Source organism: Pleurodeles waltl, chromosome 1_2 (genome assembly GCF_031143425.1).
Source record: "Pleurodeles waltl isolate 20211129_DDA chromosome 1_2, aPleWal1.hap1.20221129, whole genome shotgun sequence".
NCBI classification, from domain to species: Eukaryota; Metazoa; Chordata; class Amphibia; order Caudata; family Salamandridae; genus Pleurodeles; species Pleurodeles waltl.
This window is the reverse complement of record NC_090437.1, coordinates 1,326,387,324-1,326,410,278: the sequence shown is the minus strand read 5'-3', so window position 1 is coordinate 1,326,410,278 and position 22,955 is coordinate 1,326,387,324. Positions and strand designations below refer to the sequence as shown.

The 22,955-nt window shown below is 46.0% G+C and overlaps 1 protein-coding gene across 1 annotated transcript in view; it reads left to right on the top strand.

The window, feature by feature from the left end:
- Positions 1-22,955, top strand: part of LOC138296289 (NKG2-A/NKG2-B type II integral membrane protein-like) — a 206,609-nt gene that overhangs the window by 122,406 nt on the left and 61,248 nt on the right. The window contains exon 2 of the mRNA XM_069235287.1: positions 2,059-2,148. Within this exon, the coding sequence (XP_069091388.1) occupies positions 2,059-2,148 (90 nt within the window). The remainder of the gene's footprint in view (positions 1-2,058; positions 2,149-22,955) is intronic.

Here is a 22,955-nt window from a genome sequence, read left to right as displayed (position 1 = left end):
TGAAGACCTGAGGACCTGCAAAGGAAGGGGACCAAGTCCAAGAGTCACGAAAGTGTCCAGGGGGGGCAGGAGCCCACTAAACCATGGATGAAGGTGCAAAATGGCTGCCTCTGGGTGGAAGAAGCTGAAGATTCTGCAACAACTGAAGATGGTAGGAACTTCTCCTTCATGCAGAAGATGTCCCACGGAGCGCTAGAGGAGGCAGAGTTGTTTTTCGGAGAAAGACCACAAATAAGCCTTGCTAGCTGCAAAGATCGTGGTTGAAGAAAAAGGGTGGTGCTCGGGCCCAGGAAGGACCAGTATGTCGCCACTTGGGAGAGGAGACAGAAGGGGCCCTCAGAAACGTAGAGAGCCCATGCGCAAGAAGGCAGCACTCGCAGAAGCCCTGGAACACGGGTTCAAAAAGACTGAGCCCGGCAGTTGTCTCAACACTACAAAAGAGGGTCCCACGAAGGAACTCTGATGAATTTTTGCAAGTCGTTATCTGAAGAAAAGCCCACTGGAGAGACCCTAACTAGCCCTCAGAGGCGGATTGGCCACCTAGTCAAGTAAGCACCTATCAGGAGGGGTCTCTGATGTCACCCGCTGGCACTGGCCACTCAAAGGCCTCCAGAGTACCCTCACACCTGTGGATCCAAGATGTCAGAGGTCTGGGACACACTGGAGGAGCTCTGGGTACCACCCCTGGGGTGGTGATGGACAAGGGAGTGGTCACTCCCCTTTCCTTTGTCCAGTTTCGCACCAGAGCAGGGACTGGGGGTTCCCTAAACCGGTGTAGACTGGCTTATGAAGGAGGCACCAGCTGTTCCCTTCAAAGCATTTCCAGAGGCTGTGAGAGGCTACCCCTCCCCAGTCTTTAACACATATTTCCAAAGGGAGAGGGTGTAACACCCTCTCTCAGAGGCAATTCTTTGTTCTGCCTTCCTGGGACTGGGCTTCCCAGACCCCATTAGGGCAGAACCCTGTCTGTGGGGTGGCAGCAGCGGTAGTTGCAGAGAAAAACCCAGAGAGCTGGTTTGGCAGTCGGTCCATAGTGGAACCCTCGGGATGCAGGTGATTGGCACCCCAATACCAGATTTGACATGGGGGGAACAATTCCATGATCTTAGACATGTTACATGGCCATATTCAGAGTTGCCATTGTGAAGCTACATATAGGTTTTGACCTATATGTAGTGCACAAGTGTAATGGTGTCCCACACTTCCAAAGTCCAGGTAAACTGCCCTGAACTATGTGGGGGCACCTTTGCTAGTGCAAGGGTGCCCTCACACTTAGTAACTTTGCACCTAACCTTCACCAAGTGGGGGTTAGACATATAGGTGACTTATAAGTTACTTAAGTGCAGTGTAAAATGGCTGTGAAATAACATGTGCGTTATTTCACTCAGGCTGCAGTGGCCGTCCTGTGTAAGATTTGTCTGAGCTCCCTATGGGTGGCAAAAGAAATGCTGCATCCAATAGGGATCTCCTGGAACCCCAATACCCTGGGTACCTAGGTACCATATACTAGGGAATTATAAGGGTGTTGCAAAGTGCCAATTAGAATTGGTGAAAATGGTCACTAGCCTATAGTGACAATTTTAAAGGCAGAGAGAGCATAAGTACTGAGGTTCTGGTTAGCAGAGCCTCAGTGACACAGTTAGTCACTACACAGGTACACACATTCAGGCCACAAACTATGAGCACTGGGGTCCTGGCTAGCAGGATCCCAGTGAGACAGGCAAAAACAAACTGACATCCATGCAAAAATGGGGGTAATATACCAGGCAAGATGGTGCTTTCCTACAACAGGCGACATCAGAGCCCTCCTCCACCACGGGGAGACAGCAGCCCTGATCCTCCTGGACTGAGGGTGATTCCAACACATGTTCTAGAAGAGACATGATTGGTTCATCCAATGCTTGTATTGTACTGTGTCAGAGAACAGCTTGAATATCCCTTTTCCTTCTCCAAGGGGGATCATAGTATTGAACAACACTTGGCAGACTGATATGAAATTAATATAATGTAGTACCTTGCCTATATTTCACTCTTCCTTTTATGTCTCAATCTCTCTAGGTAAACTCTCACGATGGGTTTACTCCACACTTTTGTTGGGAGTCCTGTGTCTCCTGCTGCTGATTCTCAGCATTGTCCTGGCCTTTCTTTGTAAGTATTTATTGCATACCTTCTTGAAAAGTCTATTACTAGGTTGTAATAAAATTATTAACAAGAATCATGGGACATGGAACAAAGAGAATATGTTGTGTTCAGTAATTACCCACATAATACAATTTAATTGAGAGGTGAGATGATTCAAATATGTGTAGTGGCAAGGACCAGGGTTTGCTGAAAAGACAAAAATAAAATGACTATGATTGAAGTTACCAGGTAAAAAATAATGTTAGCATTAACTAAGAACAATGCAGAGGCGCCAGTGATTTAACTTGATGTTCTCAACATAGTCCTCCTGACTTTGTCGATTATTGTTAAATCATGCTAAATCAAAGGAAAATAAAAGCTGGTTTTTATGTGGGGGTACCTTCCTGAACAAAAACAATACAGGGGAGTATTTTCTCCCTTCTGTGGGAAGAGGAAAAAAACAGGAAAAATAAAATGATTTCTCCTCATTATGCCTTATCTCGTGAGGCAGAAGGTTTTGGTGCTTTTCTAGGCTTACATGATTTTGTAAATTTGGTGATGCATCTAAATCCATGGGTGTTGCATGGGAAAACACAAGGCAACATCCATGGACTGCCTCCCTGGCTCAGAGTGAGGCAACACAGCGACTTGCACTGCCTTGCCTTACTCCATAACTGTGAGGCCATTCAAAGCCACACAAGTGGGCTTTGCGTGGCCTCATAGATATGGTTATAGTCTGCATCACTGAAGCATCACAAAAAGTGATGGTCTGACAGCACAAGGGCTTCATAAATATAACCCCCAGTGTTTTCAATTGCATGGGGACATCCAGTGTTTCATTTAAAAGTTGTTGTATTTTCAGTCTGGTTTTAAACTTGTCAAGTGTGCCGGTGCAATGGATGTCTGGAGGCAAGGAGTTCTAATGAAAATATGTTGACTAAAGATAGTTGCTTTGTGGGTTGAAAAATGTAGGTTTATTTAGCTTAGTTACAGATTACAGGTAACGCCCCTCCAGGATCAGCATCCTTGCTGCTCAGCCCACTCTTACAAACTGACCATTCACACCAACTAGGCTCTCATTAACATTCAATGACCTCTCACACAAACACACTGCCTGAGCAACAGAGAACTGGTAACTAAGGAGAGAATGCATAGCAACAATTCAAGTAACAACACATCTCCTCTCCTTAGAGAAAACACATGATGGAAATAACATTGTCCTTTAACATAAGGACCAATGGATGGTAGGACAAATTCAAACTGAACAAACTGGTAACTAAAAAGGACTAAAGATGAAAATAAATGATAAACAGTCCTAAAATGTTACAACATAACAACAGGATAATCAACCCTGCAATGCAACATTTGGGTACTCAACCCTGTTGGGCCAAACTAGGGGGCACGACCCTGCAACGCACATTAGGGTACTCAACCCTGCAATGCACCACTAGGGTACACAACCCTGCAAACGCAACACTAAGGGCCAGATGTAAGTAGATTCTGAATTGCGACCCGCAAATTGCAAGTCAGAGTGAGTCGCAATTCAGAATGTAGGATGGTGTCCCTGACACCATCTGCGACTCGCAAGGGGGTTGCAAAGGTCCACCTCATTAATATTAATGAGGTGGGTCGCAATTTGCGACCCGCTTGAGACTCCCGGCACTCACAGGGATGGTGGCCTGCTGGAGACAGCAGACCACCATGTCTGTGACTGCTTTTAAATAAAGCAGTTTTTTTTTGTAATCCAGCCCGTTTTCCTTAAAGGAAAACGAGATGCATTACAAAACTAAAAAATTAAACGTTTTCGTTTCATTTTAACAGAGCAGGCAGTGGTCCGTAGGACCACTGCCTGCTCTGGAAAAATGTTTTCAATGCCATTCACAAAGGGGAAGGGGTCCCATGGGGGCCCCTTCCTTTTTGCGAATGGGTTAGCACCCATTTGAAATGGGTGCTAACTGCGATTGCTTTGCGACTGCATTCGCGGTCACAAAGCAATTTGGCATTGCACTGGGACTCGCAATTAGGAAGGGGACTCCCCTTCCTAACTGCAACTCGCAAACCCATTTTGCGATTCGGAAACTAGGTTACCGAATCGCAAAAGGGGATTTGTGCATTGCCAAGTGCAGTTTGCATGTCGCAAATAGCGAAATTCGCTGTTTGCGACGTGCAAACTGTGTGCTATATCTAGCCCTAAGGTACACAACCCTGCAACACTTGAGTACACAGCCCTGCAATGCAACACTAGAATACTCAACCATGTAATGCAACATTTGGGAATTGAACTCTCCAAAGCATCACTAGGTTACATGACCCTGCAACTCACACTAGGGTACTCAACCATGCAATGCAATACTAGGGTACACAACCCTGCAGAACAAAACTAGGATAATCAACCCTGCAATGTATCATTTGGGTACTCAACCCTGCAATGCAACATTAGGGTACGCAACCCTGCAATGCAACACTAGGGTATACAACCCTTCAATGCAACACCAGGGTATACAACCCTTCAATGCAACACCACGGTACACAACCCTGCATCACTTGGGTAGGGTTGTGTACCGTGCAACATCACGGGGAGCAACCTTTGACCCTGCTTCTGTAGGCAGGTCGCTCCCTGCTCCGCCATCCGCGCCACCTCCACTCCTTTTTTTTCCTCCTTTCCCTGCCGCTGCAACCCCTGCGGCCCCTCCCCCCTCCTCCTCACTGTTCCAGTTAGCCTCTTCTCCCATCGCTGCGTCCCCTGCGGCCCCTCTCGCCTCCTCCTCACCGTTTCAGTTAGCCTCTTCTCCCCACCGCTGCGTCCCCTGCGGTCCCTCCCTCCTCCCCCCTCCTCCTCACCGTTCCAGTTAGCCTCTTCTACCTGCTGCTGCGGCCCCTGCAGCCCCATCCCCCAGCCCTCTTATTCGTCAAGCCCTCCCTCCTCCCAGCTGCCACTCCCACCCTCCCCTCCTCTTATGGCAGCCGAGGCGCGGTAACAGGGAGCAACCTTTGACCCTGCTTCTGTAGGCAGGTCGCTCCCCGCTCCGCCATCCGCACCACCTCCACTCCTCTTTTTCCTTCTTTCCCCGCCGCTGCGTCACCTGCGTCCCCTCCCGCCTCCCCCCTCCTCCTCACCGTTACAGTTAGCCTCTTCTCCCGCCGCTGCGTCCCTGCGGCTCCTTCCGCCTCCCCCCCTCTTCACCATTCCAGTTAGCCTCTTCTCCCCGCCGCTGCGTCCCCTGCAGTCCCTCCCGCCTCCCCCCTCCTCCTCACCATTCCAGTCAGCCTCTTCTCCCCTCCGCTGCGTCCCCTGCGGCCCCTCCCGCCTCCCCCCTTCTCCTCACCGTTCCAGTTAGCCTCTTCTCCCGTCGCTACTTCCCCTGCGGCCCCTCCCACCTCCCCCCTCCTCCTCACTGTTCCAGTTAGCCTCTTCTCCCCGCCGCTGCGTCCCCTGCGGCCCCTCCCACCTCCCCCCTCCTCCTCACCGTTCCAGTTAGCCTCTTCTCCCCGCCGCTGCGTCCCCTCCGGCCCCTCCTGCCTCCCCCCTCCTCCTCACCGTTCCAGTTAGCCTCTTCTCCTGCCGCTGCGTCCCCTGCGGCCCCTCCCGCCTCCCCGCTCCTCCTCACCGTTCCAGTTAGCCTCTTCTCCCCGCCGCTGCGTCCCCTACAGCCCCTTCCTCCTCCCCCCTCCTCCTCACCGTTCCAGTTAGCCTCTTCTCCCCGCCGCTGCGTCCCCTGCAGCCCCTCCCACCTCCCCCTTCCTCCTCACCGTTCCAGTTAGCCTCTTCTCCCCGCCGCTGCATCTCCTGCGGCCCCTCCTGCCTCCCCCTCCTCCTCAGCATTCCAGTTAGCCTCTTCTCCCCGCCGCTGCGTCCCCTGCAGCCCCTCCTGCCTCCCCCCTCCTCCTCACTGTTCCAGTTAGCCTCTTCTCCTGCCGCTGCATCCCCTGCGGCCTCACCCCCACAGCCCTCTCATTCGTCAAGCCCTCCCTCCTCCCAGGTGCCACTCCCACCCTCCCCTCCGAAGGCGCGCCAAAGGAAAGCCCGTCTGCGTCCATCCGTGCCAAGACCGCGCCAGTCCCCCTGGCCCTTTCAGACACACCTATTCCCCCCTCCCCCTCCACTCTCTCAACCCAGGCCCCGCCCCACATGCACCCCATCTAGCCCCACACACACTCATGTCCCCTTCACCTGCCACACCTGCCACTTCTCCTGCTCGTCATCCCTCACACCACACACCAACCATAGCGACCCCACCTTCAACAAACACAACACCCCTAACACAAGACTCACCCACCCTGCCCCCACCAACCAACCCCGCAGCACACCAGCCCACAACCAGAACACACCCCGCAACAACACCCTCACGCACCACACCAACGCCACCCACCACAACCACCTCAACTGCCTGCTCCTCAACATCCACTCCCTTCACAAACATGCCATAGAACTCTGGGACATCATCGCATCACACTCACCTGACATCGCCTTCCTCACGGAAACCTGGACCAACCCCTCCTCAGAACCCGACATAGCCATAGCCACCCCCAAGGGATACAAACTCCAACACAAAGACCACCTCAACAGGCCAGGCGGTGGCATCGCCATCCTACACAGAGACACCATCAAAATCACCACCAGCTCCCAAGACACTATCGACAACACTGAACACATCCACTTCCTCATCCATGTTAACAACAACTCCACCCTCAGAGGTACACTAATCTACAGACCACCCGGACCACGCCCCGCCTTCTGTGACACCATCACCGACAGCATCAGCTTGCACGCCCTCACCTACACAGACTACTCATCATCGGTGATTTCAACTTTCACTTAGAAAACCCACAAGACCACAACACTACCTCCCTCATAGACAACCACAACAACCTCGGACTCAAACAAGTGGTCACCGCACCCACCCACTCAGCAAGACACACACTTGACACAATTTTCACCTCAAGCCAATACATAGCCTACACCCACACCACCGAACTCCTCTGGACTGACCACTGCTGCGTCCACTTCTCCTTCACCAAACTCCCCACACACTACCATAAACACACCACACCCTACCACATGTGGGACAAGATCCCCACAGAACTACCAAACTCCCAACTGGCTCATAACCCCCCGCCACACTAACGACCCCAACACAGGAGCACACAACCTCTCCAAATGGATCACTACCTGCGCAGACACACTAGCCTCCCTCAGAAAACACATCGCCACCCGCATCATCAAGAACGCCCCATGGTTCACCTCTGAACTCCAAGCGCAAATGCCGCCAAGCTGAGAAAATATGGAGACTAGACCCTTCCACAACCAACTTCTTCACCCTCAAAACCACCATTCTCACCCATCACCAACTCATACGCACCGCCAAAAGAGATCACTACAAGACAACAATTCCCAAAACAGCAAAGAACTCTTCACCATCATCAATGAACTTGCCAAACCCAAAGCCAGCAACATAGACCCCGCACACACACAGCCCCTATGTGACGCCCTTTCCAACCACTTCCTCCACAAAATACTGGACATCCACAACAGCTTCATACCACACACACCCCTCACTCACCCAACCCCCACTCATGACCCCCCCACCACACTCTCCACATGGACCCCCACCACACACGAAGAAACCCAAAAAAACATGAACTCTATCCACTCCGATTCCCTCTCCAACCCCTGTCCACACCGCATCTACAACAAAGCCAGCCCAACTATCGCCCCCATACTCTACAACATAATCAACTCCTCTTTCGACTCCGCCACCTACCCAGAACCCTGGAAGCACGCGGAAATCACTGCTCTCCTAAATAAAAAAAAACCCGACCCGGAGATCCTCTACAACTACCGCCCTATCTCCCTCCTCCCTTTACCCGCCAAGGTTGCAGAGAAATTAGTCAACACCCGCCTATCCCACTTCCTCGAAGCAAACAATACTCTTGACCCCTCACAATCCGGGTTCCGCAAAAACCACAGCACGGAAACCGCCCTCATCGCATGCACTGACGATATCAGGACCAAAGTCGACAAAGGCGAGACCGTCGCACTCATCCTCCTAGACCTCTCCGCAGCCTTTGACACCGTCTGCCACCACACACTCCGCACATGCCTCCACAACATAGGAATTCACCACAAAGCCTTAGACTGGCTCACATCCTTCCTCACCGACCGGACCCAGAGAGTCCGCCTTCCGCCCTTCCACTCCAACACTACCAAGATCACCTGCAGAGTCCCCCAAGGGTCCTCCCTCAGCCCCACACTCTTCAACATCTACATGATCCCCCTAGCCAACATCCTCCAAGCACATGGAATCACTATCCTCTCCTATGCAGATGACACCCAACTCATCCTTTCCCTCACCCACCACCCCATCACCGCCAAAACCAACCTACACGTCGCTCTCCTCGACACCGCCAACTGGATGACCACTAACCACCTCAAGCTCAACTCAAACAAAACCGAGATCATCCTCTTCGACCCCAACAAAACCACACGGGATGACTCCTGGTGGACCACCGCCCGAGGCCCCTCTGCATCATCCTTCACCCCTCCCTCTCCATGACACAGCAAATTAATGCTCTAACCTCCTCCTGCTTCCACACACTCTGCACTCTAAAAAAATCCTTCAAATGGATTCCCCCAGAAACCAGAAAGACAGTCACCCACGCACTCATCAGCAGCAGACTGGACTACAGTAACCCCCTCTACGCCGGCACCACACTCAAACTCAAACTCCAGAGAATCCAGAACACAGCCGCACGCCTCGTCCTTGGCCTCCCCCGCCACAAACAAATCTACACATTTTTTTGATTGAATGATTGATTGGGTACACAGCCTTGCAACACAACATTAGGGTACACAACCCTGCAATGCAACAGTAGGGTAAATGACCCTGCAATGCACCACTAGGGTACTTGACTTTGCAACTCAACCTTAATTCAAATTAGAACATTCAGACAAATATTTTGCATTCCAACAACTCACACATGCATCACATCCACTTAGACAGCAAATTCAGTATGACATAGCTTTCCATACAGACACGAAAATCAGCATTGCCACACTTATGCTAACATACTGAGGATTCTAAAAATATGCACCTGCATCTGACCCAGACTTGCAGTAAACAAAATACTCTTAGGGAGAAAATTAAAACATGGCAGCAAATTAAGAGCAGCACGCAGAGATAAACTGGCATGACATTATAAACACATTCCAGGTGGCACAGAATTATGTCCAGCAGTAACACTTAGGGCCTGATTTATGGAAAAGTGTCACAGCGCTGTGCCAAAATTGGCAGTGCCGCGCTGCGTCACTTTAGAAACACAGGGATGCGCCGTTTTAAGTGAATACATTGCACCCCTATGTTTTCTCCTGCGCTGGGGCTAAATTGAGCTGCCAGCACCAATGCAGGCATCCTTGCACATTCGTGCAAGGATGTCAACGTTGAGGGGTGTGATTGTTTATGTGCAGGAAGGTGTCCCTTTCTTCACAAAAACAATCACAAATGGCGCTTTGGCACTTCTGTGAGTCCTGCACAATGCAGTACACATAGAGGTTCCAAAGCGTCATTTTCAAATGATTGTTTATGTGCAGGAAGGGACACCTTCCTGCACATAAACAATCATTTCTGGCATTTTGCTCTTTATATGCATGCAACAGAATGGAGCATGCATAAAAAAAGCAAAAAATAAGGAGGAATGAAATTATTCATTCTTGTTGTGCCCTGCTTACGCCACCCCTGGGGGTGGCGTTAGATTTTGACACTGCCTCTGATTTATGAAATCTCATAAATTTGAGGCAGCGTAAAAATGCAATGGTTGTTGCTGTGGCACGCCCACAGCAATGCCCATTGTATGTCCCTTCCACGCACAGTGTTGTGTGAGAAGGGGCCGTATTTACAAGGAGATGTTAAGCCACAAAAAATGGCTTAACGTCACCTTGTAAATACAGCACAGTGCTTAGCGCCACAGGAGCGTCACAAAAGTGACACTCCTGTGTTGCTAGGGGCCTATAAATATTCCCCTTAATCTCCCCAGTGAGTGACCTCTCAACCAAAATGTCTCTCCACTGTTTTACACTTGGATGCTTATAGTTTCTCAGGGACACATAGAACTTTTCCAATGTATGCATCATCTTTCCTGTGGAAAATTTACACCCAAGTTTGTACTCTATGATCGGGGAGCTTACACTAAACAGTCAGCTGTAGTCTAGTGAGTACGTTGAAAACAAACATCTATTTTTTCAGTAAGAAATTCCTCACTGTTAAGTTTGCTGCTAATTGAGGATAATAGACACAAAGTGGCAAGGTGTGCCCATCACCTCATACTCCTTTCCCATGGAATAGTGACTAGACAGTAGCTGCTGCTGCAAACCTGGATGAACTGATGACAGGTGCTTCGCTATAGTATTAAAAGTACACAATATAGGCCATAGTAGCACATTGAAAACATCCCAAATGAGCAAGATGGCTGCAGATGCATTGCGTTATTTTCCAAGGTAAATTGAGCTTGTCTTGCCAGATCGGTGTGCATCACTTAATGCTGGTTTCGATAGGCGATTGCTCCCAGATGCTGCATGAGCTCTACTGTGCGCTCTGTAGTGCACGTTTACCTCAAGGGGACGCTGGCCTTCACATGCAGCAGTCATTACATGCAGCTCGATGCTCAATGACGTTAGGCAAGTCCTCCTTAATTCAATAGCACACATCTTAAATACATGTGCATTTCTTGAAAAATAACCCTCACGCAACAGTATGAGCACTCACTGTAATGGTGTTAAATCCTCCCAAAAACACACCATCGCTGTGATGTTTTATCAAGCGCAGTCTCCATGCTGGTTCAATGCTTGTTCATACTCATAGCGTATGCCAATAAAGTTGCACTTTAGTTCTTCAAGTGGCTGATGCCATTTAACTTCACATCAGAAATGCTGAATTCTTTGTTAATCTGCGCTTCTGGTTCACTCCCCACTGGCATGTCTTACCAAAGTGATGAAATACGCTATATGCCAGCTCCAGCCATGCTGACACTAAAGTCACAATAAATCAGCATACACTTTTAAAACTAAGCCAGTCAAATGCCCAAGACTTCTGTTGACTGCAGGCTGACTGATGAGAAAGACACTGGTGGGGCTTCCAGGGCATTTGTCTTCACTTCAGACTTAGATTTCCTATTAGCTTCTTCTATAGGTTCACTTTCTCTTCAATTTCCTCCCACTCATAGATTCTTTCTCCAGTTGTTGCCAGTGTTGTAATTAAAGATGGATCTTTTGTAGGTTGTAAGACAGAGGTTTATTTAGCTTAGTTACAAGTAACACCCCACCAGGATCAGCATCCTTGCTGCTCAGCCCACTCTCACCAACTGACCATTCACACCAACCAGGCACTCATCAACATTCTGTGACCTCACACACACACTGGCTGAGCAACAGGGAACTGGTATGCATAGCACCAATTCAAGTCACAACACTGGTACAGTTGAAGCGAGTAAGCAGTCTAGTTCACTCTTTATCTATAGTGCTCTGCGTGTGCTGCAGAGCAGCACAGGAAATCTAGGGCACCTTCGGGTATGCTGGCACAGCAACGATACATAGAGACAAATGGTTTTACGACATCGCCTTAGCAAACCTGCCAAAAGGTAGGATTTGTCTGCAAATGTCTTTTTGTGCTCACAGTAGATTTCTTTGTCTCTCCTTGGTGGAAAAGGCAAAGGAACAAGTTAAACATGGTTGTTGATACAATTTGTTCTTCATTGTCAGGCTGGGCAGCAGTATTACTTTTCAGAACCATAGGAGCTCTAACGTATTGAACAGGGGGCCATCAAATCCACCCACACAGGAACTCAGCCTGTAGTTCTGGCATGTACTTAAGGTAGGTTCAGAAATATGGGTTCCCTCCTTCTCCTTCAGCAGCAGGTCTTACACAGTCCCTGGGTGTGGTCCCTTCAGATTTAATTGCCCTCAGAGAGGAAAGGACATCAATCTCTTACAACATCAACTCCCAAGGGAAACAGATGCTCAAAATAAAATAAATAAATGCCTTCGAAACAATGGTTAATGGTAGCGGAATCCTTAGTCAATATACTACCAACAAGACAAATGCTGACAGTTGGAGATTATTGAACATTAGGACAATTTAGAAGTCCCCTGCATCAGTTACAGACCCGTTGTTCAGAAATGACAACCTTGAACAAAAATAAGAGCTTCAGAATGTCTTCTGGGTACATATATTTTCTGAAAACCCTGCGGTCCCTGCATGCGATCAGAGTGGAATTATCACCTACAATAGGAATCTGGGGAAAACAGGGAAGGTGAGTAAGAAACAAAGAGAAAAATTAGTCTGGATTGCACTCTTCAACAAGATCCTTTCAGTAAAGTGAAGATGCAACTCTATCTCAATGTTGCAGAGAAACATTTACTGAACTGGCTGTATGAATGACAAACAACAATAGGTAAGTATAGGATAACCACCCAACCCTTTGCCGTGCACAGATGCCTCCATAAACTAACTGATCAGAAGGCAGAAGACAGTTAGAAGATGAAGCACACAAATGCATCAAAAAAGAGTAAGGGGAAATAATGGGAGCATTGAGGTGAATTGAGAGGAAGCAAAACAACAAACGTGTGTGATTGTGAAGTGGCACAGAAGTGAAGAGTAACAGCAAATTCCACAACACATTGCCAGGCAAAGTCTGGGTGCCGTGGAAATGACTGTTCTCCTTCCTAGCAACCTGGAAGCGACCCAAAATTAGTCAGTAAGTGAACAGAGCTTTCTGGTGGCGTAAGAGGCTGGCCTGGTTTGTAGTGGGTACAAAAGGTACTTACAACTTACACCAGGTTTACTTATCCCTTATTAGTGAAGTGTAGACAGTGTCTTGAAGCCTGGCTCTCTAATGGTAGTGTGGATGAGCAGCCAAGGCCCAGTCACACAGACTCACACACATGAAAGGAAACACTCAGAGGTACAAAAATAAAGGTACTTTATTTTAGTGATACGGTTGCCAAAAATAGCATAGAGACTATACTCCCTTAGGAGGTAAGTAATATACACAATATATACACTAGTATCCAAAAACAGGTAAGTAAACAGTTAGAAAACAGTGCAATTAGTGAAAATCACAATAGTTAGAGATGGGCCTAGGGGGAACACAAACCATATACTAAAATAATGGAATGCGAAAGTCAAATTCCCACCTAGGCAAATGTAGTGTGTGGAGGGGCACCAGGAGTATTGGAAAACGCCAAAGGTAAGTAATAGAACCTCCCCCAGAGCCCAGGACAGTAGGAGTAAATCACAGGAACTTTCCTAGAACACACAGAAAAACTAAAAAGAAGATAATGCAAGAACCAGAAGAGACTGTAAGACACCAACAGTGGATTCCTAGACCTGAAGACCTGTAGAAGGAGGGGACCAAGTTCAAGAAGCACAGAAGAGTTCAAGGAGAACAGGAGCCCCTGCCAGCCCAGATGAAGGTGAAAAAGAAGTGCCACAGGTGGAGAACAACAGTCAGTACTGCTCCTAAGAAGATGGATGCAGGTTCCTGGTTGGTGCAGATGATGTCCCACGCCGGATGGATGGTTGCAGTCTAGTTTCCATTGCTGGATTCCACAAACAAGCCTTGGTAAACGCAAAGCTTGTGATTATCGGAAAATGGTGCTGCCCGGGACCAGTAAGGACTAGATCCACTCTACCCAGGAGCAAGAGTCAGAGGGGGCTCCCAGCAGTTCAAAGATTCCACAGAATACCAGGCAGCATGACCAGGAGTCCCACAAGATGGTGACAAAGAAGGTACAAAAGGAGGCCCATGCAGCACTATAACAAAGGGTCCCATGCCACTGGAGAACCACACTGGAAGCTGTGCATCACAGGAGGGAGTGCTGGGGGCTGGAGCTTTATGGTGCACAAAGAACTTTGTGGAAGGTCGCAAACAAGCTGTGGCAACTGCAAATCATAATGTGTATGGGGGTACTGTCTTCCATGGGGAGGCAAGCTCTTACCTCCACCAAAGTTGGACAGTAGGACGTCAGGACCATCAGGACCACTTCAGTCTACCACCCATGATGCTGGATCCACGCACTTTGTCAGGAGATGGGACCCAAGCCACCGGTCGTCGTTGCAGGGAGGTGCCTGCTGAAGCAGGGGGTGACTAATTCACCCCAAGGGAGATTCCTTCACTCTTCTAGTGTAGGCTGAAGACAGACTGTTCTCTGAGAATGCACGACTGGGAAACAGTTTTAGTTTCTGGCAGGAGCTGAACATACACATTTGCAGAAGTCGTCTTGGTCTCTTTATTGCAGTTTGTAGAGTTCCTGGAGGGTCCAGATGCAGTTTCTTCAGTGAGACAGTGAAGTAAACAATACAGAGGATTTCTGCTGGGGTCTTGCAATCCAAATCTGAATAATCACCGAAAAGAGAGACCCTAAATAGCCCTGAAATGGGGAGCGGTCACCTAAACAGGTAAGCACCTATCTGGGGAGGGCTCTGACATCACCTCCTGGCACTGGCCACTCAGACGCTCCCAGACTGTCCTGACAACTTGGAATCCAACATGGCAAAACACAGGGACACTCTGGAGGAGCTTTGAGCACCACTCCTGGAGTGGTGATGAAAAGGGGAGTGGGCACTCCCCTTTCCTTTGTCCAGTTTTAGGCCAGAGCAGGGACTAGGGGTCCCCAAACCGGTGTAGACTGGATTATGCAAAAAGGGCACCAACAGTGCCCTTCAAAGCATTTCCAGAGGCTCTGGAAGGCTACCTCCCATGTCTGTAACACCTATTTCCAAAGGCAGAGGGTGTAACACCCCTCCAAAAGGAAATCCCTTGTTTCTGCCTTCCTGAGATCGAGCTCTACAAGGAGCAGGAAGGCAGAATCCTGTCTGAGGGGTGGCAGCAGCTGGGGCTGCCTGGAAGACCTCAGAAGGCTGTAATTGCCATACTGTGGGTCCTCTAAGGAGCACCCAGAGTGCATGGAATCATATAACTAATTCTTGGGGTATGATTCCAACATGTTTGATACCAAACATGCCAATGTTCGGAGTTACCATTATGTAGCTAGACATAAGTAGTGACCTATGTCTAGTACACATATAAAATGGAGTCCCCGCACTCACGAAGTCCAGGAAAATGGTCCTGGAGGTCATGGGAGCACCTCTGCTAGTGCAGGGGTGCCCTCACACACAGGTACTCTACACCCTGCCTTCTGGGCTGGAAGGCCTACCATAGGGGTGACTTATGAGTGTCCTGGTGCAGTGTAAATGGCAGTGAAAGGGTGTGTGCACCTTTTCACGCAGGCTGCAATGGCAGTCCTGCAGAGGCCTTTGCATGGGCTCTCTCTGGGTGGCAAAAGATATGATCCCCTGTAACCCCAATGCCCTGGGTACCTAGGTACCATATACTAGGGACTTCTAAGGGGGCGCCAGTATGCCAATTGTGGATGAAGTACTGGGTTACCAGTATGCAGCAACCACATTTGGAGGAGACAGAGCATAATCACTGGGGACCTGATTAGCAGGATCCCAGTGAACACAACCAAACACACTGACATCAGGCAGAAAATGGGGTTCACATGCCAAAAAGAAGGTACTTCCCTATAGGTGGTTAGCAGTCTAGTTTTCCCATTGTCTTCAGTTTCCAGTGACCGATCTCCCACAGCCACCAACCCCTACGCACCTTATGCTTCTTTGTGTGTCTGTGTTTAGCAAGACTCCTAACAGTAACCTCCACCTCTAATAATTTCTCATCAAGAAGAAATATTTGCAGTCGGAACAGATCATGTTTACAGAACCTTTTCTATAAGAAGTGTATGCACAAAATCTACAAGAATTGTACCCCTCCCATGTCGCAAGATACTGTAAATGACCTTGATGGATATGTGAGTCAATTATTTCCTGTACTTTATACCCCATATATCCATCTACTATGAAGGCTTACTGACTACAAATGGAATTGAAGACTTGGCTTGTGATACATGGAATGCTGAATTTATGTGCCAGTCTGAAGGCAGTGACAGTTGTGTGGCTGAATGTTTTACTTTCCCTGAAACTGTGCAAATGATTTTAAATCAAGGTATACATTTGGAATGTGAGCTGGCAATGGTTACATGTTTGGGATATAACAAACCCTTATTCAATTTATGACAGTTGAGTGCATTTCTATGGTGTTTATCTGCAACCAATTTGTATACAGCTTTATCCTGCAAATTATGGTAGTGTTGATTTGAACTCTTTGCAGGAGGGTAGTCACAGAGTGAATGGTGGGTGCAGTGATCTTCTGTCGTAATATCTTAGGGTGGAACTAAAAAAAAGAGTATAATTTGTTTTGTGTGTAAACTCTATCAAATCAAAATGCAGATATCTTTATTTTATTATATTATAATCTGGATGAAAGCATCATAGAGAATGTTCCAGGCAATAATTTAACAATTCCATGTGTCCATATGTCTGCAGGGATAACTGGTAGTTTGAAAATGCATGCTACACAAAGTTCCCATAAATGTTTTTCAAAACATAGCTATAAATTTGGTCCCTCTACGTGTGATTGTAAAAAAAAAATTATTAGGTGGGAAGGGTATGAGTCCTAACCATGTAATACGTCCAAACATTTGTCAGTTCCAGCACACAGTTTGAAACAATAAACCTGGACTCAACTCCTGGTAGCTACATCACATAGAAGACAAGCTTAACTTATGACAATGTGTTCAGTAGTTAGCAATACTAAAACAACTAAAAAGTCAAACCACAACACAGTAAAAATCCCACAAGCAATGTCTAAAAATAACAAAACTTAAAAAAGAAAAATGGCACAAACATATTAAAATCCAATCAGGGGCAGCAGCGATGGGATGTTTTCTTGTCTAACTTAAAATGTAGCAAGAAACAGCATAGTATCTATGACTGCAGTTGACCTGGACTAGGGCATATTTTCAGGTGATGTACCTGCTAGGCATAGTGGATTAACATGGTCAAAGATTTTACCTTCTTCATTAGTCTTTATTTTAATGAAAATAGGAATCCTACAGCAAGACAAAGTTGAAGGCTTTATGTGACAAACGTGAAGTCCCACTTAAGCCACTGGGTTTAGTGGGAAAAACTCTGAGCGTGAAAATACAAATGTAATGCCCCCTGAAGTCCTCTCGTCAGTAGAATACTTGTTCATGTCTTCTCTTGGTCAAATATTGCTCATTAGGACTTAGGGCCTGATTTAAATCTTATCAGATGAAATACTTTGCCGCAAACATAATGGTCATCCCATCCTCTGAATTGCGCTCCCCATAGGATATAATGAGGTTGTAATACAGTAGACTGGATATCCACCATGTCTGTGACGGAGTATTCCCCTCTGCCAAGTTCTAAATCAGGCCTCTTATGTTTGAACTTGAAAGCCTCAGGTAGGACACGTCTGGAAGTTCCCCCAGGTCAGGGCACCCAAAGCTGAATATCATGTATGATGTATGTATGATTCCTTGAAGCTTTTGGTGTGACTCGAAACATACAGGAAGTAAGCCAACTGACCTTGGAGCCCACTTCTTAGTCATTGGTACCAATGAGAGTGCATCCATTCAGGTCTCCTCAGTGGTCATAAGCTGCAGACTTTCTCCCTTTCTGTTCTTCCACAAATCCTGAGGTTTTCTGCGGAGCTGAGGTTGAAGTGCTATTTTTCTACAGTTTGCTAGCTAGTGTGTGCGAAGGGCTACGGGACTCCTCCTAACCAATGAATAAAGCAAGTTCCCTGAGGGAAATCTTTCTCTCTTTCAGGCACACCCTGTTTGCCTGACTTCAAACTACCCTACAACACACCATTCTCAGGAAACTCAATATGGCAGTCTCCCACTGGAAACAGCTTAGCTTGTGGGTCACCCAGAGAGTGAGTAGGTAAATGAGCAGTCACCTCCTATCTACCCCAAACCTCTTGTTCTGAAACAGCTTCCCATGCTATGACAGGAATCAGGATTCCTATAGTGTACCATGGGATCACAATGTCAATCTTCCCTAGGTCTTACTTTACACTAAACTAGGAATGGGCAGACCTCACCTTGCTATCTTTGAAGTTAATGAAATTCCTGTACCCTCACAAGTGGTCCTTCCTGAGATAATTTGAACAGCATACCTCACAGACATGCCATCCTGCTAAAAGTTCAAACCACTGTCTTTGTCCTGGGAGCAGTTTCACACCTCCTCGGGGGTGAAGCACTAGCACTGGTGATAGCTGCAGGGAGGCTGATGCTAATTTGTCTACTGCAGCTGCAGGCAGAAAATAATATATTTTCAAAAAGCCACTTTTCTTGTATATTTGTCAAAAATCCAACTTCACCATGTGTTCAGATTTTTAAAAATATTAACAAACTGATTGATTATATAACGTTTTCTAGGCCAAAGGCACTAAAATACGACTTTGATTGTGCATTAGCTATTCTCGCAGAATAAGTCAAAACACCTAGACAGTGAAAATAGCTTTTGCTGCCTAGTCACCATATGAACATGCCAAATTTAAATTCTTACAAGTTCCACTTTAATACACAAGCAACTGCCCTTATGGGATGCAAGGCCTGCTTAGGGGTGACATACTTCATATATAAAGGTAGGATTCACTCATCAAAAGGGGGTTATTTTGGCAAGTCTGCATGCAGGTTTAAAACGGCACAGCAATCAGGCTACACATGTGGGGTTCAAGTCATTATATGATAGTTGGCAGACTAGTGGATGGCACAATATGTGCTATTGTCTACGGGTGACATTTAACTTCCATGCTATGAATGTATTTTCCTGCACCATATACTGCTACTTTAGTGGAAAGTTTACAATACCAATTGGAGTTTAGTCAAGTTTACCATGTTTTGGAGGGTCATAGACTGTGGAATAGAGAGCAGTGCCTCAGAGTTTAAAAACACAGCAGCATCTGTTCACAAAAAATGGGAGGGCCATGCAAAAAAAAGGCATTTTCTCACAGATTGTTTCTGGAAGCCCATGTAGGGAGAAAACATGAATAAAATGCCTTAAAATTCTACTTCACATGGAAATGTGTTGCGAGGTATCTTCGTAAAGTAGTCTATGACCCAAACTGCTCCTGAAGCAGCGCCAGAATACTCCCTTGGTGAGTTACGGTATACAAATACAAACATAACATAACATAATTCACTTCTATGGGCTTAGTTTTTTGCTAGGAAAAGAAGGTATCACTCTGATATAATGATCCATTCTGGAGAAATCGTTTATCAGGTTCTTGCTGTATCCATTGTCCCATTGAGTTCATTTGACTAGTTTTAAAAGGTGATGTGGAAATTGCAAGGGTGCAGGGAGGATTGTCAGATAACTCACAGACTTCCAGGTCATCTGTTCATTCAGAGAGGACATCTGCCTTCTTGTGTCTATTCCTATGTCAATAATTTATTATGTAATCAAATTGGGGAAAGACGTTCCATGGAGCATGTCTTGCTTTGACACATTTTCAGGTACTCAGAGTATTTTCTGTGGTCAATTCACACAATGATCTTATGACAGACCTTTTGTAAATGATGTGATAGCTAGGCATGCTTTTATTGATGGTTCTCAGTATCTTAAAGGGATTAGAATAGCAAGCTATCAGATACAATTTGCTGGCCTTCAACCCACATTGAAGTAACACAGCTCTAATTGTAAATGGGAAAACATATGTTTGAAATACAAGTGGAAGAAGTTTATCTACATGTCTGAAAAGTGTTGCAGATGTAAAGGTGACCTAGGCCATTGAAAGGCGTGTTCCAGTTCCTCCCCGCAACAGGAGTCCCCCCTTTTCTTTTAGTAGATAAAGAATTGAATGATAATTCAAAATTATTGGAAACTGCTGATAAAAAAATCTGCAAAGAATATTTATACTCCTTTAACAGTTCACGGAGTTGGTCATTCCTCTACTGCTTTATGTCGGCTCCATGCTGATACCTTTTCCAGAGATCTCGTATCATAAAAAGGTTATGCTGGGAACCATAAATAAGCATGCTTACATTTTTGCACATATTTAATGCTTTCTTAACAGGGTGAGGACTTCTCAAACCTAATAATGGTATTCCTTTAAGGGCTCTTAGTAAACTGAGATTTGTCTAGGTGAGCCAACATGAATTTAGCCAAGAGATCTTGAAAGGTGTTGTTCACAAAGTGTTGCAAAACATCTTAGACAATTTAACTGCTGAAGGGTATTCCCACCGTTCCTTATGGATAATGGGGAGATGATATTGGATAATGATTACATTCAGTTTTGTATTATCAATGCAAGGTTTGAATTCACTGTTTGCCTTTCTAATAAAGAATATCAATGCTCTGGCCAGTGGACCTCTTTTATTTCCTTTCTGTTTCTCCCCTCATATCAACTCAGAATCATAGCAAACCATAGTACCCTAGGTGCTGTACCTACCCATTACTAGAAAAAGATATTATGAGCACTTCCACCTCTTTTACCTTATTTCCTCCAACTGCCCAGTGTGACACAAATCTCCTTTTTCAAAAATCTGAGTCATCTATTTAAACTGTTACTGACAGTTTTACCTCCTTTTGCAGAAAAAATCCTTCATGAACCTAATCTGCCAAAATGATTCTCACCTTGCCTCAGTCTTGAATGAAACTCTGTTGGAATAACTGAAAGGTAGTGGGGAGGAATGTGGAGTCACAACACTCATTTGTCACCCTCTTAGGTCAACCTCGAAAGAAAAAGCCACAAATCATCCATTCCCTGGACTAAAGCAGCATGTCTGAACATTCAAACCAATCTTTCCAGAAACAGACATAAGAAACTATTTTAAAGCTCAAACAAATGGTTTTTCCACTTTTCACTATGAAGCTACTAGAACCAATGTGTGTTCCACATTTTCTGACAAAATAAACACAATTGGACAGAGTCTTGATGTCTCTAAAACATCTCTTGAAACAAGATGAACCGCTTCACTATTCCGATATGCCATGCCAGTTCCAGAAAAGTTTCTTCTAGGAACTTATTGTCCCTCAAGCATGAACATTCTTTTTTCTACACTGTCTTTGATCTAAAATCTTTGTCATACTCTAGTGCACCAGAGACCTTGTATCTTGCTCGCTAGCCCTGACAAACTCATCTCTTCAATATAGTGTTATGCTGAACTGCCTTAATGTGGCCCAAGTTAAACCTCTACTCTAAAAGGTAACCTGGACCCCTCCAATGGTGAAGACTACTGGCCCAATTTGGGTCACACTGTTTTTGGATAGTATCCGACGAATGGATTAACCATATCTATGAAAATACCTATTGGCATTTCCCCAATCTGGTTTCTGGACAAGTCATAGTAAAGAATTGCAACTCTATTGCTAACCAATGATATTATTTGCACAGCTGAAGAATTCATCCCCTGCCTTTTTATTCTCCAGCAATTAGCTGCAGCATTCAAAAGTGTCTTTGAATCTAAGGGAAATAGGATGTGTATGAGGACACTGTTCTGGATTGGTACACTAGGGGCTTTATTTTATTCCCTATTCTATGCAGAACCTCTAGGTAAACACCTTAAATAACTTGGGGCTTCCTTTCACTGAAAGGCAGATGGCATCCAGGATTATCTCAAACTGGACTCTCATGGGACCATTTCAAAATTAAAATCCACATTCCTTGAATAAAAGAATCTCAAATTCAATGCTTTGAAGAGGAAATGTCTTCTTCACACTAATAATTCTGAACAAGCCCCAAAGCACCTCTGATTTGAATCCTTCAGGTCACCCTGAAACTGTCCACTTGTCCCACGTGTCCCAGTCCCTAGGATTTCTCTTCACTCCTGTCTTAGCTTCAAACGTCACACACAATCTACAAGGTTCCACCTTCACAACCTTAAGAATAAATAAATTATTTTGTCCTTCCAGAATTTGAAAGTTGGAATATAAGGCTTTGGTGATCTCAACTATTTCTTGATTTACCGTTCTAACAGCTATTCCTCATACCACTGCTAGGGGTTCTTATAAACCCTAACAACTGGTCCTCATTTCCCCCAAATCCTGTTACCATAAGAAGCTCCTAATTGTACTCTTACCTCTTCATATTAAAAATGGTACTTTTTTTCAAACCACTCGATAGGAACGTCACAACTTTTTTTTCCACTCTGGTGCTTCTCATCACTAACTCCATGACTTCTGACATCTTCAGTATCACAGTGCTAGTAATAACACTGGATCTTCTGCTGTGATCTTTTCAGTTGTGGTTAGTGGATTGCATGGCTAATTATACTAATGCTGAACTGAGTTTCTCCATTATTCTTCTGTTCACTAATCATGTTTTAATTCTGTCTATCTCTTTTTTTCTGCTCTGCATTACCATTGTGATGAGTATGGATTTATAATTTATATTGGCAATGTATACTTTTGATTCCCAACTATGGAAACACCCTTCATGATTTTTACTGCCTCTGTAAACATTGTTCCTGTTTTTCTTTACTTGTTTGATGCCTTTTCTGTACAGCACTGTGAAATAGGGAAGGTGGAGTCTGTTTCATAAGGTAACAAATAAAATAGGTACATGCACGAATGAGAAACACAAAAGAGATTAACCTTTTGAAGTGATTTGCAAGCAAGCAATGAACCTGTTCAAATATGTTCTCTGCATCCAAGGAAGTTTGGTTCGCCTAGGGGCATATTTACAACATGTTGGTGCAGGGCAGCACTGCAAGGCTTCTTGCTGCACTGTTCTGCATCAAAAGAAAAGGTCAGGATAGTGTGGTATATATGAGATACGTCTCATTCCTGTCCTCTCCAACTACGCTGGCACACAATTGGCTGCCATGTTGCAAGAGCGTCTGTGTTGCAGGAATGATTGATTTTGTGCAAGAAGGGGCTCGTCAATTGAGGTGTTTTCCTCCTTTTATGTGT